Source organism: Lissotriton helveticus, chromosome 11 (assembly GCF_964261635.1).
Source record: "Lissotriton helveticus chromosome 11, aLisHel1.1, whole genome shotgun sequence".
NCBI classification, from domain to species: Eukaryota; Metazoa; Chordata; class Amphibia; order Caudata; family Salamandridae; genus Lissotriton; species Lissotriton helveticus.
The window spans coordinates 831,344,316-831,360,163 of NC_136072.1; the positions used below are offsets into that span (position 1 = coordinate 831,344,316).

Sequence of the window (15,848 nt, forward strand, 5' to 3'; positions counted from 1 at the left end):
CCGTGGTACCGCATCAAAGGCTACATCTCACATCCCGGCTCTTGACGCAGAACCATGGCGACATTCAGCATCCAGATCCGCGACAGCTCAATCTGGCGATCTGGCTCCTGAAGTCTTAGAATTTGGCTACCTCAACCTGCCTCCGGAATGCATGGACATCATCCGGGAGGCCCGTAAGCCCACTACCCGAGCTTGCTATGCAGCTAAATGGAAGCGGTTTGTCATGTACTGTACAGACAACAATATCAACCCGCTAGATGCATCCATTCCTAACATCATCTGCTATTTGTTACATCTTTACAAATGCAATCTAGCGTACGCTTCCATTCGGATACATTTATCCGCCATAGCGGCTTATCTCCAGAATAGGCAACACCTCTCTGTTTTCAGGGTGCCTGCCATTAAGGCCTTCCTAGAAGGACTGAAGCGAGTCATTCCTCCCAGATTGCCACCAGCTCCAGTGTGGAACCTCAATGTGGTCCTCACTAGGCTGATGGGCCCACCTTTTGAGCCACTGCACTCCTGCGAGATCCAGTTTCTCACATGGAAAGTGGCTTTTCTCATTGCTATCACATCGCTCAGACGTGTAAGCGAGCTGCAGGCGCTCACAATCCAAGAGCCATTCATACAAATACATTCCAACAGGGTAGTGCTACGCACTAACCCCAAATTCCTTCCTAAAGTGGTGTCACAGTTTCATATCAACCAAACTATTGACCTGCCTGCATTCTTCCAAAACCCACAAACGGTAGCAGAAAGAATGCTTCATACATTAGACGTTAGGAGGGCGCTAATGTACTACATTGACAGAACACAACACTTTAGAAAAACACAACAACTTTTTGTTGCCTTCTCAGCACAGCACAAAGGCAACCCCATTTCCAAAGCAGGAATAGCCAGATGGATTGTTACGTGCATTCAAATCTGTTATCAAAAGGCTAAACGTACTTTAACAATACCCCCAAGGGCGCACTCCACACGCAAATTGGGGGCCTCCATGGCTTTCCTGGGGAACATTCCCTTAGAAGACATTTGTAGAGCAGCCACATGGTCTACACCACACACATTTACCAAACATTACTGTGTAGATGTGCATTCAAAACAGCAAGCAGCTGTAGGACAGGCTGTTCTCAAGACACTTTTTCAAGCTTCTGCAGCTGGCACGGGCAACCGCCGTTAATGGAGGGACTGCTATGTATTCTATGCATAAGATATGAATTTAGCAGCCCACATGCCTCGAACTGAATATGCTACTTACCACTATGCATCTGTTCTTGGCATGTAGGGCTGCTAACATTCATATCGCCCGCCCTCCTCCCCGGTGCCCGTAGCGGCTGCAGATACTCTCTCTATATTCATCATTAGCATGGACATCCTTTACACTATTTCACTCCATCTCTGCCACAATGGCTAAAAACAATCTGGGGATGGAGTCGATGCCCATGCGCACTGTAGTCCAGGGGAGGAGCCACCTATCTCGTGATACCTCGAAGACTCTTCCAGGACAACAATCTGCAATCATCCGGACCCAACACTAGGCGGCGATCTATGCATAAGATATGAATGTTAGCAGCCCTACATGCCAAGAACAGATGCATACTGGTAAGTAGCATAGTCATTTCATCATCCGCCCCGGAACAGCGGGTAGTGTATAATTCTTCATAATAACTTTTAAAACCTTTCGCTATATCTGCCTCCTCAGTTAGCACCTCACCTTCTGAAGATATGAGTTCTGAGACTTGAGTTTTACTGCGACGCCTCCTGAGCAACTGAGCCAGAATCGCACCCGGCCGTTCCCCCCCCCGTATGCCCGTGCCGCTGCGTATTTACCTAAATGTTTAAGTTCGGCATCCGCTGCATCCTGATATTCCTCTCAAAGTGTCTTGATTTCCCAGGACACTGCGTCATCAGCGTGTACCAACTGCTGCTGTTCTAATACTCCCAATTTCCTTTCCAAATCAGCCAGACGTTGGCGAATTTCACGGAGGATCCCCGAGTGCTTGGACATAGCTATACCACGAATGTAAACCTTAAAGGTCTCCCAGATCACTTGAAAACTATCTACAGATCCCACGTTAGTGATCAAGAACGTCTCAATCGCCTCCACCAGTTCAGCCTTGAAGGCACGAATAAGGAGGGAATCTCCAAGGAACAGCGGTATACTCTTCTTAGGGGTAGCTATCACTATCAACAGGGGGGAGTGATCAGGCAGAGTACATGGGAGGACCCTTCACTCCCTAACGTTATCATAAGGGGGCGTGGATGCCAACCAATATTCTATCCTAGTATGTAGGTTATAATAAGCAGAATAATGTGTGTATCCCCCCCCGTATGCGGAATCTCGTTCGCCAAACGTCGCACAAGTCTAGACGAAGCAGAGCGCTCTCCAACGCCCTAGCTGCTGCAGAGGAGCATCTCTCGGGGCCCCCCCGACCGGTCCGCGTTCGGGTTTCTGACCAGGTTTAGATCCCCTCCCCAAAGGAACTGGCTATCCCTGTATTTGTTGGCTGCGGACACTAGCGGGTCAAAGAATTCGGGGCAGTCATAATTGGGGCTGCAGATGTTCACAATTACAAGATCAATGCCCTTCCCCTGGCATCTAGATATCACATATCTGCCGTTGCTGTCAGAGTCAAGGGGTACTAGAGTATAGGAAGATTTGGGGTTGACCCATGTAATCACCCCTCTAGCATATGTGGTAAAACCTGAGGCATGTATTTTGTCCTGTAGGCCTCTGCTGCATAGGATGGGACTGTTGAGTGCGAGGTGCGTCTCCTGCAGTAAGGCAACGTTTATAGCATGATTTTGTATATAATGTAATACCTTATGGAGTTTCCTATAGTCATTAGGTCCCCTAACGTTCCATGTGAGCGCTCAAAGAGCATCAACTGGCAATGTCTCGCTGACATGGCTAGGTACCACCATCACACTTGTTTGGTCTGATCCCACAATTTGATCTGTGTAGTAGGCTGTATTCACTCTCACCATTCGTGTGCTGATAAAAAACATCGATCCGAAGTAACATCCAAATGCTTCTCAAAACCACCCAACCTCCCTCCCACGGCAGACCAGCCCCAACTTGGTCGCGATTTTTCCCCATCGAACTCCAACCCCCCAACCTTACCCTCCGGCAAAAACAAAGAACACTCCTAGGTGTGTTTCTCGCGTGTGCGGAAGTTGCTCATTGGACAAGGAGCTCTATCAGGCCAGCATGAGGCCACTCTTAAGGCACCGTCTCAAACATATTATGCAACTACCAAGCATATAGTGTCCCCCCCCCCACCGCAACATCAACCTCAGTTCCATAGGCATGTCCACCATGCAGGGCAATGCTAAAACAGAGTCTGTGAGGCCAGACGCCGCTTCCCGGGATCTGACCTCCAAATGTAAAGTCATCGCAACGGTATGGCCCTCAAACTCCCCTTCTCACCCTCAGCTTTGTCCCTCCCGGCATGGATCCTGCCATAACACTGTGGGGTGACAAAGGCATCTAGGAAGAGGACCCAGCTATTTAGAGGAGCAAGAACAGTGTACAAGGACCCATAGCTCATCCTCCCAAACCCCTCCGACTGACACCCCAACTCTATCCCGGACTGTAGACCATACTTATCGCTCAGGGGCACCCGCCATATCTCAGTCCTGTTCCTCCAACTGTCCTCCCGCTTCCTAGTCAAGCAGCTGCCGCTCTGGACTGTGACGATGTTCTCTCGACCAGTCTTTTATCGCCTTCTGCAGGGCCTTCGGGTCCGTGAAGATGTGGAATCGACCTTGCCTGTTGACTCGCTGTTTCGCTGGGTAAAGCATGGCGTACACCACACCAAGATCTCGGAGCTGTTTTTTCATTGGGCAAACTGTCGGCGTGCCTCCTGGACACGGATCGTTAAGTTAGGAAATAGCAAGATCATGTAGCCTTCAAACCCCAAAGGCTGCTTTTTCCTAGCCAGCTTCAGCGCCACATCCCGATCACGGTAGTTGAGTAGTTTTGCAATGATTGGACGGGGAGGCGCCCCCGGGGGCGGTCGGGGCCCCAAGGAGCGGTGTGCTCTTTCCACCACTAACATGGCGGAGAACGAGTCCTCGCCCAGCAGTGTCTTCAAAAGCTTCTCTATGAATTGTTCCATATTACCAGTGTGAGTAGTCTCTGGCAGTCCCGTAATTCTGAGGTTGCAGCGCCAAGAATGCGCTTCTAAGCCTTCGGTTTTGTCCTGCAAAACCCGCAGCACCCTGCCAAGTTGTTTATGCTCAGTCAAGGGTGGGTGAGCTTCCTCCACCTCCTTCAGCCTCCGTTCGGACTTATATAGCCTCTCAGCATGCTTATCAAGTCTCTCGGCCATACGGTCCATTCTGTAGGATAATGCATCCATCTTAGTGCCAAGGACTCAGATACCGCTCTGCAGGCTCTTTTCCGTAGCCACTAGCATGCCACAGATATCCTGATGCGTTTCTTCTGTGGGCTGCTTGTGCATTCTGGAGGCGTATTCAGTGGATGTGTCTCGGGACATAGACCTCTTCTGCTCAAATGAGTGCTTCGGTTGCGCCCTGTTGACTCTGCCCATCCTAGTCTCTAGCGGCTCACACAGCAGTCAGTTCCCGCCCTATCCAGGGGGTCTGCACAGCAGGATGGGCGTTATGCACAGCAAGCTCCCCGAGCATGCAACCCAGGTATCTCCTCAGTCCAGTGGCGGCGGCAACCAGTTTCGCACCAAGAGCACCCACTCCAGGGCGGATTCAAGCCCTCTGCACTAGGCACCGGACCACGCAGCTGAACGTTGGCGCCTATATTGGTCGTCCAGTCGGGCTCTCTTGCGTTATCATGCACTGAAAGAAGCAGCTCAGACCTCCAGCCAGCTCAACGTGTAGCAACACGCACCCACGGGCAATGTCTTAGCATACGTAGGGCCGAACACCGCAGCAGGCATCTAAGAGGGGCCTGGGGTCCGCAGAAGTTAAGTACAGGCAACGCCAGCAGCTAAGACTCATCAATCCCAGCTATGGGAGCAAAGGCTAGGGTCCCACAACTTGAAAACTTTTTCACATAGAATCGCCAATATTATCCTATGGGAGGAAGTTCACTTGGCAGGTAAGTTAGGTTATAGATACTTTTTCGGCTGATTTTTAAGGTATATTTGTAGTTTTCAAAAGTCGACACTTAGAAACTATCGGTTTCCAGTTAGGTAACGGGTCGTTGGAGTTAGGGTCCTGTGGTTAGACTCAGGGGTCTCCCAGGGTCAGTGATGCACTGTTGTTGCACCCTCAGCGGGACTCGGGTGGCTGGGTGTAGAGTATTGAGGCCCAATGTTATCCTATGGAGTATAGGGGGGCTCCGGTTGGTGGCTGCTGGCAAGCAGGCCACAGGGTTGTGGGAGCAAAGCTCCTAGGGTTAAGCTCAGGGCAAGTTGGGGACCAAGTTAGCACCAAAGGGGCACCCTCAGCGGCACTAGGGCAGCTGGGTGCAAGGTGCTTTTTTGAGGTTGGGTGCCCTGTTGATTTAAATGGAGATTCTCCGGGACAAAGAAACACTGCAGGCTCGGGGACGAGGATCTTCCTGGAGCGACCAACAGTTTGAGGGGTAAGTAGGGATGTAGAGGGTTGGTTAGGCACCGCTGGGTTGGGTGCACAGGGCCGTGGGCGTCTGGTGCAGGGATGCCTTGGAACGTCGGATTTTCTGACCCGCTCTGGTCGCAGTAGGGGCGGTCCTCTGGATTGAGGCAGCAGCCGTTGTCTAGAAGCTTGAGGCAGGTCGCGGGTCGCCGGATCTCGGGCCAGGATCGCCGGGGGGACCTCCTCATGGTGTTTGTTCACTCAAACACGGGCCGGGCTCGGCGGGTGCAGTGTGTGCTGGATTCGCGGTTTCTGGCTGGCACCAGAAGCTGCAGTTTACACACGTCCGGTGTTCATGGGAGAAACCGCTTGGAAAGTGAATGCAGGCAGGTCCTCAGGGGTTTTTGAGGTTGCTGGCCGCTGGACATGCCGGGGCTTCACAGGAGCAGGTTCGAGGGGAGACCGGTCTGTAGGGCTGGGGCCAAGTCAGTGGGCGTCGTCCTCTTGTTAGCTCTGCAGGGCTTCTCCTCCTTCTTCTTTTCTTGTGGTTGCTGGATCTGAGGAAGGAAGGTTCAGGGTGCCCCTAAGTAATATATTTAGGGGCGTTACAGGTAGGTAACGCTCCGGGACCAATGGGTCCCTTCCCTGGGGTGCATACACCCCCTATTCTGCCACTCTCCAGTGGCAGGGGGGTAGGAGCCTGTCCCTGGTTGGCTGGGTCCCCCCACCCTCAAGATGACGGGGACTCGAGGTTGTGCTTCACCTTACCTCCCCCACCTTAGGGGTAGAGTTGGCAGAGGTGGGCACACCTCTCTTCCTCACTTTGTTTTTCCCGCTGGGTCTCCTGCCCAAAGTGGGTGGTAAAACCAGTGGGGACCAGTTGCTGAGTACAGCAAGTGGTCTTGAGAGGCTCACCAAGACCTTTGAAGCTTCTCCTTTGTGAACCCTGCCCATCCTGGGAGAGGAGGCTTGGCACCTCCTCCCAGGATGTGCATTGTTTCAGGCCCCCGAGAGTGGCAAGCTCTCGACCCAGGGGTCCAGAAACATGTCTGGTGGTGGCAGCCTTGGTAGCCACTCAGTCAGGTCACTGGGAGTTGGTCGAGTTTCAGGGGACATCACTCTAAGATGCCCTTTGTCGTGCATTTTACATTAAATCCCACACTGGCATCAGTGTGGGTTTAATGTGCTGAGAAGTTTGATACCAAACTTCTCAGTCTACAGTGCAGCCATTATGGTGTTGTGGAGTTCGTGATGACAAGCTACCAGCACCATATACTCTTAATAGCAGCACTGCACTTACAGTGCCCAGGAATGGACCTGGGTACTGTAGGGGTACAGGGCTCATGCACCTGTACCCTCACCACTGGCATAGGGCACCCAGCTAGAGGGGTGACTTATGCATGCGAGGGCAGTTGTTTGTGGGCATGGCACATAGGGATGTGTGCCATGTCAACTCTTAACTTTGTTCTGCAGCAAGACACGCAGCCTGCAAAGGCAATGTGTGTGTGTGTGTCAGTGTACAGGGCCTCTAAGGGTGGCACAAGAAGTGCTGCAGCCCTTAGGGGCCTTCTCTGGTCACGGTGCCCTGGGTACTGTGGTACCATTTACCAGGGGCTTACCTGTGGCCAGAGATTCCAATTGGGTTTGGGCTTCAATGCAGTTTTAAGGAAGGAACACAGGCCCTGGGTACCTGATTGGCAAGAGCCCAGGGCACACTCAGTCAAAGCACATGAGCAAAAACGTTGGGGCATACCATGCAAGAAAGAGGGCACTTTCTCACACTTTCCTGCAGGACCCCTTAGAAATCCCACTTCATAACGAAGAACTGGACTGATATGAGGAACTGAGTGATGCCAGTGGCTTGGATACCTCTCCAGAGCCTGGCATGCTTTCCCCTCCTAACCTGGCTATTGAGGAGGAACCATCCTTTGCTATGGTGGTACTTCGGGCTGCGAAGATCTTGGACCTGAAGCTTCCAACTGTAGCGGTCTAGACCAATGCTTTGACGGAAGTTCTGCAGCCTTGTGTCTCCACCTCGGAACCCTTGCTGCTATTTAATGAGGCCTTGACTAATGTTCTCATGAACACGTGATCCAAGCCCAGCACAAGGATTCCTGTGAATAGAACAATCCCCTCCACCGGGTGACCCACCTTTCCTCACATCTCACCCGACGCCCAATAGCTTGGTGGTCTAAGCCTCCACTTCTCGTGACGCTTTTACTTTCGTACCCCCAAAAAGAGAATCCAAAAGGCTGGATAGCTTTGGTGAGAAAAAAAATTCTTCCACCAGCCTAGCATTGCTAGTAAACACTGCATGCCTTTTGGGCCGTTACTCCCATTCGTTATGGGAGACTGTTGTGCACGTGTTGCCAGAAGTTCCAGTGGAGACCCTGGGCTGTCCGCTCCCAGGCTGTTGCAGACAGAAGAGATGCAGCGAAGTTTACCATATATGCAGCGGCTTTGACACGACTGATACGCTGGGCAGAGCGATTTCCTCGACGGTGGCCTTTAGGCGCCACGCCTGGCTGAGAATGTCTGGCTTGTCTGGGGATGTCCAAGACAATCTTATGGACATGCCCTATAATGGCTCTTGTGTCTTTGGAGATATGGATGATGGACCGCTAGAGTACTTCGAAGAATCTCGGACGACGGCCAGGTCCTTGCGACTCTCTGTGTCATCTCATCCAGCATCTGTCTTTTGCCCCTGTCGTGGCTACGGAAGGGGCTTCCTGCCACGCCAGCATTGCCCTAGCCAGAGGACCGTGCAAGTTTCACAACCCACATGGTCAGACCAGGCCACAAACCGCCCACACTCCTCCGGCTCCAAATCCTCCTAGTCCGATCCTCCCAGATCATTGGTGTCCAGTTGGTGGCAGGATACATCATCACCTCCACCACTGGCGGGACATCACCTCGGACTGGTGAGTTCTACAGATAATTCGAAGGCGCTACTCTCTCTCCTTTGAGACTACCCCGCCCTCCATGCCTCCTACATACGATCGGCTGACGGAGGATCACCTGGCTTTACTTTGAGAGGAAGTCACAACTCTCTTGGCCAAGGGAGCCATAGAGAGGGTTCCAGTGCCAGAAATAGGCTGTTGCTATTCCCGCTACTTTCTGGTCGCCAAAGGGATGGAAGCCTTTGTCCTATCCTCGACCTCGAAGCCCTCAACTACTTTCTCAGAAAAAAGAAGTTCAAGATGCTCACTCTTGCTCAGGGTCTGTCTGCCATGGATCCGGGAGACTGGATGGTAGTGTTGGACTTGAAGAACGCCTGTTTCCATATTCCTGCCTGCATATCGCCGCTACCTGGAGTTTGATGGGCCAAGAGCGCTTTCAGTTTACCGTTCTCCCCTTCGGTCTCACCAGTACCCTTCGACTGTTCACCAACGTGACAGCGGTGGTTGCAGCTCATCTGCGGAGATCAAGGGTTCCCGTCGTCCCCTAGCTCGACGACTTGCTGTTGAAGGCGAGTTCGTTGCAGCCACCTTCAGACTATGGCGAACCTCCTGCATTTGCTGGGGTTCACTATCAACGTGCTGAAGTCACACCTGACTCCTTCCAGATGCTCTTTTTCATCAGAGCTGTTCTGGACAGGGTACGGTTTCGGGCCTATCTTCCCGAACGGCTAGTCCAGGATATTCAGGCTATGGTACCGATGTTTCAGCCACTATCCTGGATTTCGGTTTAAACTAACTCTAAGGCTGCCGATCCTCATGGCATCCTGCATCCTGCTAGTTAATCATGCAAGATGGCATATGTGGACCCTGCAGTGGGACCTGAAGCTTCAGTGGTTGCAGCATCAAAGAGATCTCACCGACCTGATCCAGATCTCGGAAGGAACTGCACAAGATCTGCAGTGATGGCTGACAAACTGCAAATAGGTCAAAGGCAGACCCCTCTCCCTTCCCCACCCAGATCTCACAGTTGTGACAGATGCGTCACTCCTGAGATGGGGCGGCTATCTGGGGGAGGTGGAGATCAGAGGACTCTGGTCTCCGGCTGAAGCCAGGCTCCACATCAGCCAGTTGGAGCTTCGTGCAATCCGATTGGCACAGAAAGCCTTCTTACCATCTCTCAAGGTAAGGCTGGTTCAGGTGCTAACGGACAATACCACTACCATGTGGTACTGCAACAAACATGAGGTGGGATCGTGGACCTCTGTCAGGAGGCTCTTCATCTCTGGACTTGGCTGGAATAACAGGGCATACCCCTGGTGGTTTAACACTTAGCTGGTTCACTGAACATCAGGGTGGAAAAACTCAGCCATCGGTGCCTAACGGATTACGAGTGGCATCTTCATCTGGAGTTGACGCAAGGACTCTTAGCGGTGGGGAGGGCCTTGGTTAGATCGGTTTACCCCCGTCGAGAACGCACAATGTCAGCAGTTTTGCGCGTTGGAATTTCTAAGGAGAGACTCGCTCAGCAACACTTTTCGTCTTGAGTGGAGCTCAGGTCTCCTATACGCCTTTCCGCCCATACCACTCCTGTCCAGAGTGCTCAAGAAGATGAGGAGCAACCATGCCCAAGTCATTATTGTGGCTCCAGACTGGGCACGGAGAGTTTGATATCCCAAACTTCTGCAGATGAGCTTCGATCCTCTGCTCAGGCTGTGCCTTCGTGAGGATCTTCTGTCGCAGCAGCAGGGGAGGGTCCTCCACCTGAACATGTTAACCCTCCGCCTGTAAGAAAGTGCCCTCTTTTTGCATGTTTGCCCCTACTTTTTGCTAAACTGCTGATGTACTTTGACTGAGTGTGCCCTGGGTTCCTGCCAAAGAGATGCCCAGGGCCTATGTTCTTTCCCTAAACTGCATTGAAGACAAAACCCAATTGTCACTCTTTGGGCACTGTGGCCAGGGAAGGCCTCTAAGGGCTGCAGCACTTATTGTGCCACCCTTAGAGGCCCAGTACCTCTAGGCACACACACTGCCATTGCAGCCTGCGTGGTTTGGTGCAGAACAAAGTGAAGAGTTGACATGGCACACATCCCTGTGTGCCATGCCTACCACCCACTGCCCTGTCATAGATAAGCCACCCCTCTAGCTGGGTGCACTATACCAGTTGTGAGGGTACAAGTGCATGAGCCCTGTTACCCTTACAGTGTCTAAGCCAATTCTTAGACATTGAAAGTGCAGTCATGCCATTAAGAGTGTATGGTGCTTGGAGTTTGTCATTATGAACTCCACAGCATCATAATGGCTTTACTGAAAACTGGGAAGTTTTGTATCCAACCTCTCAGTACATTAAACCCACACTGATACCAGTGTGGGTTTTAATGCTAAATGCACTCGGAGGGCATCTTAGAGATGAGAAAAACGAACTAACACTACCACCCGAAGTATGCCAAGTTATTCTGGGTGCCAGGCTTTCCTCCACTAAGTCGATATCCACCTGCCGATGGCAAACATTTTGTAAATATTGCACAGAAGGGTCTATTGACCCTCTGTCTGCCACCCTTTCTGACATCCTCCTTTTGATCCTATCTCTTGCCCAGAAGGGCTCTGCTCTGGGCACTCTAAAGGGCTACCTTTCGGGCCTTTCTACGATGGCCAGACCAACCGTCACTATTCAAGTCTCCTATTGTACATAGATTTCTGAAGGGGCTTACCCATTTGTTTCTCCCTCACCTTTTATCATGCCCCAGTGGGACCTTAACTTGGTCCTCACTTAGTTAATGTGTGCACCATTTGAGCCACTGCAAAAATACAACCTGTAGGAGGCTGGCTTAGTATATGGTTCACGCTTATTCACCTTGCACTAATCCAAAAAACTCTTACGGTGATTTTAGTGAACTTTGATAACCATAGAAAGATCTCAAAGTTGTAGCTGTGGAGAGCAGCCTTCAGGCTTATCTTGAAGGAGTGTTAAGCAGCTTGTTTTACTAGTTTAATCTGAAATTTAAGTTAGTTTAAAAGAAACCACAAAGTGTTTAGCAAAAAAAAAGTATATTTATTACAACTCAATATCACTATCACATTGCTATGTCACCTTCTCTGAGATATCAACCTAATACACAAGATTACTTCAAAAAGGAAATAAAATACCTAAAAGAAAACAATTGGTCTGAAGTTCAGTCTTTGAGTGTGTGAATTCATTTGCTGACTGAAGGTGTACAACAAATGCTTAACACTGTCCTCTGATAAAGCCTTACTGCTTGCCCACACTACCACAAATAGAGAGTATGGTGCTATCTACTTTTACCTCTGCCTACCTCTGGGGTTCCACTAGACTCTGTGCACACTACACCTCATTTTGGTATAGTATATACAGAGCCAGCTTCCTACAAGGTGGTCACACCTCCCTGTGACAGGAAACCTATTGTTCTACGTTCCCCTGCTCGAGCATGGCCCAGCAGCAGGAGGACATAATTGTGTCTGTGGTCGGCAGCAGCTCTTTCTTGATTGTAAACCCTGAAAGGCTGTTATCAGGATTACATAGGGAGGTCCCCTAAGGGGACAAGTACATGGGATCATACTTCCAACACGGAAATCGGTGTTGGGTATTATTCCAACATGTTTGATACCAAATATGACCAGGTTTGGTGCAGCCATTATATAGTTTGACATCTCGTAATGACTGATGTCCACTATATGTCTTAAAATGGCTGACCGCACTTAAATAGCCTGGAGAATCTACTCCAGGATTTGTAGGGGTGTCCTCCTCATCCCGGGGCACCCTCACACTTATAACCAAGGACACTGCCCTCAGGACTGAAACCCCTACTATAGGAGTGACTTCTAGGTTTTAAGTGTGGTGACCTCAGATATACGGAAACCTATATCTGCCATGAGAGGTGCTACCACCAACTCAAACAGGCTGCAATTACTTGCCTGTAGTCACAGTTTAAGTGGACCCCCATGGGTGGCACAATACATGCTGCCACCCATGGTTAGATCCCTTGTGTACCTATGCCCTGGGTACCTCAGTACCATATACTAGGGACTTACGCGGGTACACCAGTAGCCAATTGTGGAGGTACCAAAGTCCTTAATATGTCAGTTTAGGGAAGAAAGCACAGTTGCTAGGGTCCTAATTAGAGGGATCCCAGCAGACTAGGTCTAAAACACACTGACAACAGGCAAAAAGTGGGGGTAACCGTCTGGACCCAAAAAGAGCGTTATTGTTCTACAGTAACCGCACTAAAGAGTTCTGGGTGAATGATCAACTCTTTGTGGGGTACGTTGGAGCAAAGAAGGGACATGCTGTGCGGAAGAGAACCATCTCCCGATGGGTTGTCCTCTGCATTAAGATATGTTACGCGCTGGCAAAGAAACAGCCTCCTGAAGGCATCATAGCTCATTTTACCACAGGTAAGGAAGCCACCACGGCTCTCCGGTGTGGTTTTCCCAGCACTCGACATCTGCCAAGTGGCTACATGGGCAATCCTACATGCGTTTGCCAAGCATTATTGCCTGACAAGCAGGTCCGTAGAGAGGGCCTCTTTGGCCATTTAGTCCTACATACCTTTCTGGTTTAAACCTTTTTGCAGTCTCGCCTCCGGGGATGGTATTGCTTGGGTATCTGTTCAAAGGTAAGGAATCTGCATCCAGATGTCTATATGAGATGGCCAAGTTACTTACCTACGGTAACGCCTTTTCTGGTACAGATATGATCCAGCTGCAGATTCCTAACCGACCCACTCATCCTCGCCGCACTGCAGATCACCTTCAGGGCCCTAGTTGTCTAAAAACACCACTGTCCGTCAACTTCATGGCTCCGTGGTTCTGGCATAGAAAGTCGCGACAAATACTGACGTCTGCGTGCCGAGGTTGCGCCTATATAGATGACGCGGATGTCACGATGACTGAGACAACGCCTATGACATCACGCGGAGTTGACTGGCGCGCAGGGGTACTGCTCATGAAAAACCTTCTGGATCCAGTCTGGGAAGTTCAAAGGTAGGGAATCTGCAGCTAGATCATGTCTACAATGGTGTTACCAAAGGTAAGTAACTTGTCCTTCTTGGCTCTTGCATCTCTCTTCTATTTCCCTTCCCTCCAATTCATCTGTATAGTGCAGGCATGTAATGTACACCTTAGCATTGTATATTCTCTCTCCACATGTTAATTTCTTCTCATCTACCTATATGTGTGTCCCACAGACATCAGTCAGCTCACCTATTGCATGTCTTTCCTCTACCTGCAGGCGTGTCCCACAGACATCTCTCAGATCACCTCTCAGAGCTTGTGGAACAGACCTTGAGTGACCTGGAGCAGTCCAAGTGTATTAGCATTGAGGATGAGATGGATGTGGCTCCCCTGAACCTGGGAATGATAGCAGCATATTATTACATCAATTACACCACTATCGGTAATTTCAAAGGAAGAGGGTGTTATGGAAGCTTGAGGCTTTCTTTCTGAAGAGCTAATGCAGTTATTTTTTATGTCTCATTCTTGCTGCCTGTTAGTTTTTTAGATTTATCCATTGTTCCTAGTGCCTGTGTTTAACCACTTCTTCTCACCACATCCTATCTCCTAATAAGTATTTCTGGCTTACCTTTAGAACTGTTCAGTATGTCGCTTAACGCCAAGACGAAAGTACGTGGCCTGATTGAAATAATCTCAAATGCTGCGGAGTACGAAAATATCCCAATTCGACACCATGAGGACAACCTCCTAAGACAGGTGAGAATGCTTGTGTGCCTTGATTGCATGGCAGAATAAGCTCCCGTCCTTCGTGACGATATTTTAAAATTGGGTTAATTGTCAATAATTGAAAAGCTAATAGTGTTAGCTGAAGTCTATTGACTTGTGTAGTTCTCATTTATGGCACTCTCTTCTGTGTCTGTTTTGTCAGTGTGCTCACTGTGCCAAAATTACTGGTCTCTGCATTTGACAAGATGATCTCCGTGGCGAGGCTGTTGCTTGTTGTGCATGCTTCTGTGACAGTTGTGCAGTGTTCACTATTCTAGTGATCACTATATATCAGTCCAAACAACCCTTATTGATGATTGGTTGTAAGTCAACCTTATAGACCAGCTATCCTAGTAGCATGGATACGAGCAGTCTAAGGCTAAGACTCTAGAGGGCGTGTTAAGCCAGCTGTTTTACCATCACATTACCCCTTGAACACCCAGTGAAAGGACACCACACAAGTGTTATGAAAATAAACAATGTATTTATTAGAATCACAACAACCCTGTACTCTTTATGAGGACAGGGTGCTAAGCACACAACAAAACTCTTTCGAAAATACTTAAGTTAGCACGGTATACACAAATGCCCGAGGGGCACGAAAAACCATATACTCTAAAAGTGGAATGCGAAATTACTAGCAGGTAAGTACAGTACTAATAGGCTTTGGAATCGCTAGGACTTGACTATAGAATCGTTAGATTACTTCTAGGAGACCTAGGGGACTCGAGTGCAGAGTGTGCACTCTCACGCGGGATGCGGGACAAAGTCTATGGAAGCTAGCAAAGTTAAAGTTAGTGTTTACGGGCGAACCCGACCTGGTAGGAAGAAAACGACAGTGGATCCTGACCCTTGGATAGTGAGGCTATGCTGGGGCACCGAAATGCCGAAGTTACCTAGCCCAGGGGCTGCAGCTGCATAGGTCTCAAAAGACGTCGGGAATCCTCGTTGCCGGACCAGGAGCCTGGAAGAAAGATGCTGGCAGGCGACCAGTGAAGATAGTTCGAGTTGATCCAAGCCTGGATCTGGAAGATGGATGACACCTGAAAGCAGAGGGGACCAAGTTCGTGACTACTAGCCAGTAGTCAGTGGGCACCAGGAGGGCACCGGATGGCAGTCACCTCGACTAGGTGAGTGGGCGACGCTGGCTCTGCAGATCTCACGGACCAGGAGGCGTTGTCGGCGACCAGGATGGAGAGGCGAGCTGTCCCACGATGGATGAAGCTGTCGGCGTCGAAGTTACCCAGGATTGGACAACAAGCCTTGGCTAATTCAAGCCCACGCGGTGGACTCAAAATGGCGTCTTGAGTGGACCAGGAGGGTCCTGGGCGCTCCTCTTCGGGAAGGGAGCAAGGGCCCGTCTGGAGCAACCAGACCAGCAGCAGTGATGTCGTCGGGCGTCGTTCAGAAGGCCACAAGCCAGCGGGCTAGTAGCCAAACAACGCGGTGAGCAGCAAAAAGCAGAAGGGCCCCACGCAGATCGTGGGGATGCTGGGAGGCTGCACTTCGGTGCTGGAGCTGCTCAGGGTCGGGGCTTCTCGGACCCCAAAGCACTCACCAGGAAATTACTCGGCGGGCTTGCTGTGCAGAAGTCGTGCAGTCTTGCAGATGGCCGGTCCCTCGAGGTCTCGTCGCACCCACGGTTCTCAGCTGGGCTGTAGAGGTGGGTAGAGG

At 50.5% G+C, this 15,848-nt stretch overlaps 1 protein-coding gene across 1 annotated transcript in view; it reads left to right on the forward strand.

The window, feature by feature from the left end:
* Positions 1-15,848, forward strand: part of SNRNP200 (small nuclear ribonucleoprotein U5 subunit 200) — a 490,380-nt gene that overhangs the window by 419,627 nt on the left and 54,905 nt on the right. The window contains exons 38-39 of the mRNA XM_078667002.1: positions 13,687-13,851; positions 14,044-14,165. Coding sequence (XP_078523128.1) covers positions 13,687-13,851; positions 14,044-14,165 — 287 coding nt within the window. The remainder of the gene's footprint in view (positions 1-13,686; positions 13,852-14,043; positions 14,166-15,848) is intronic.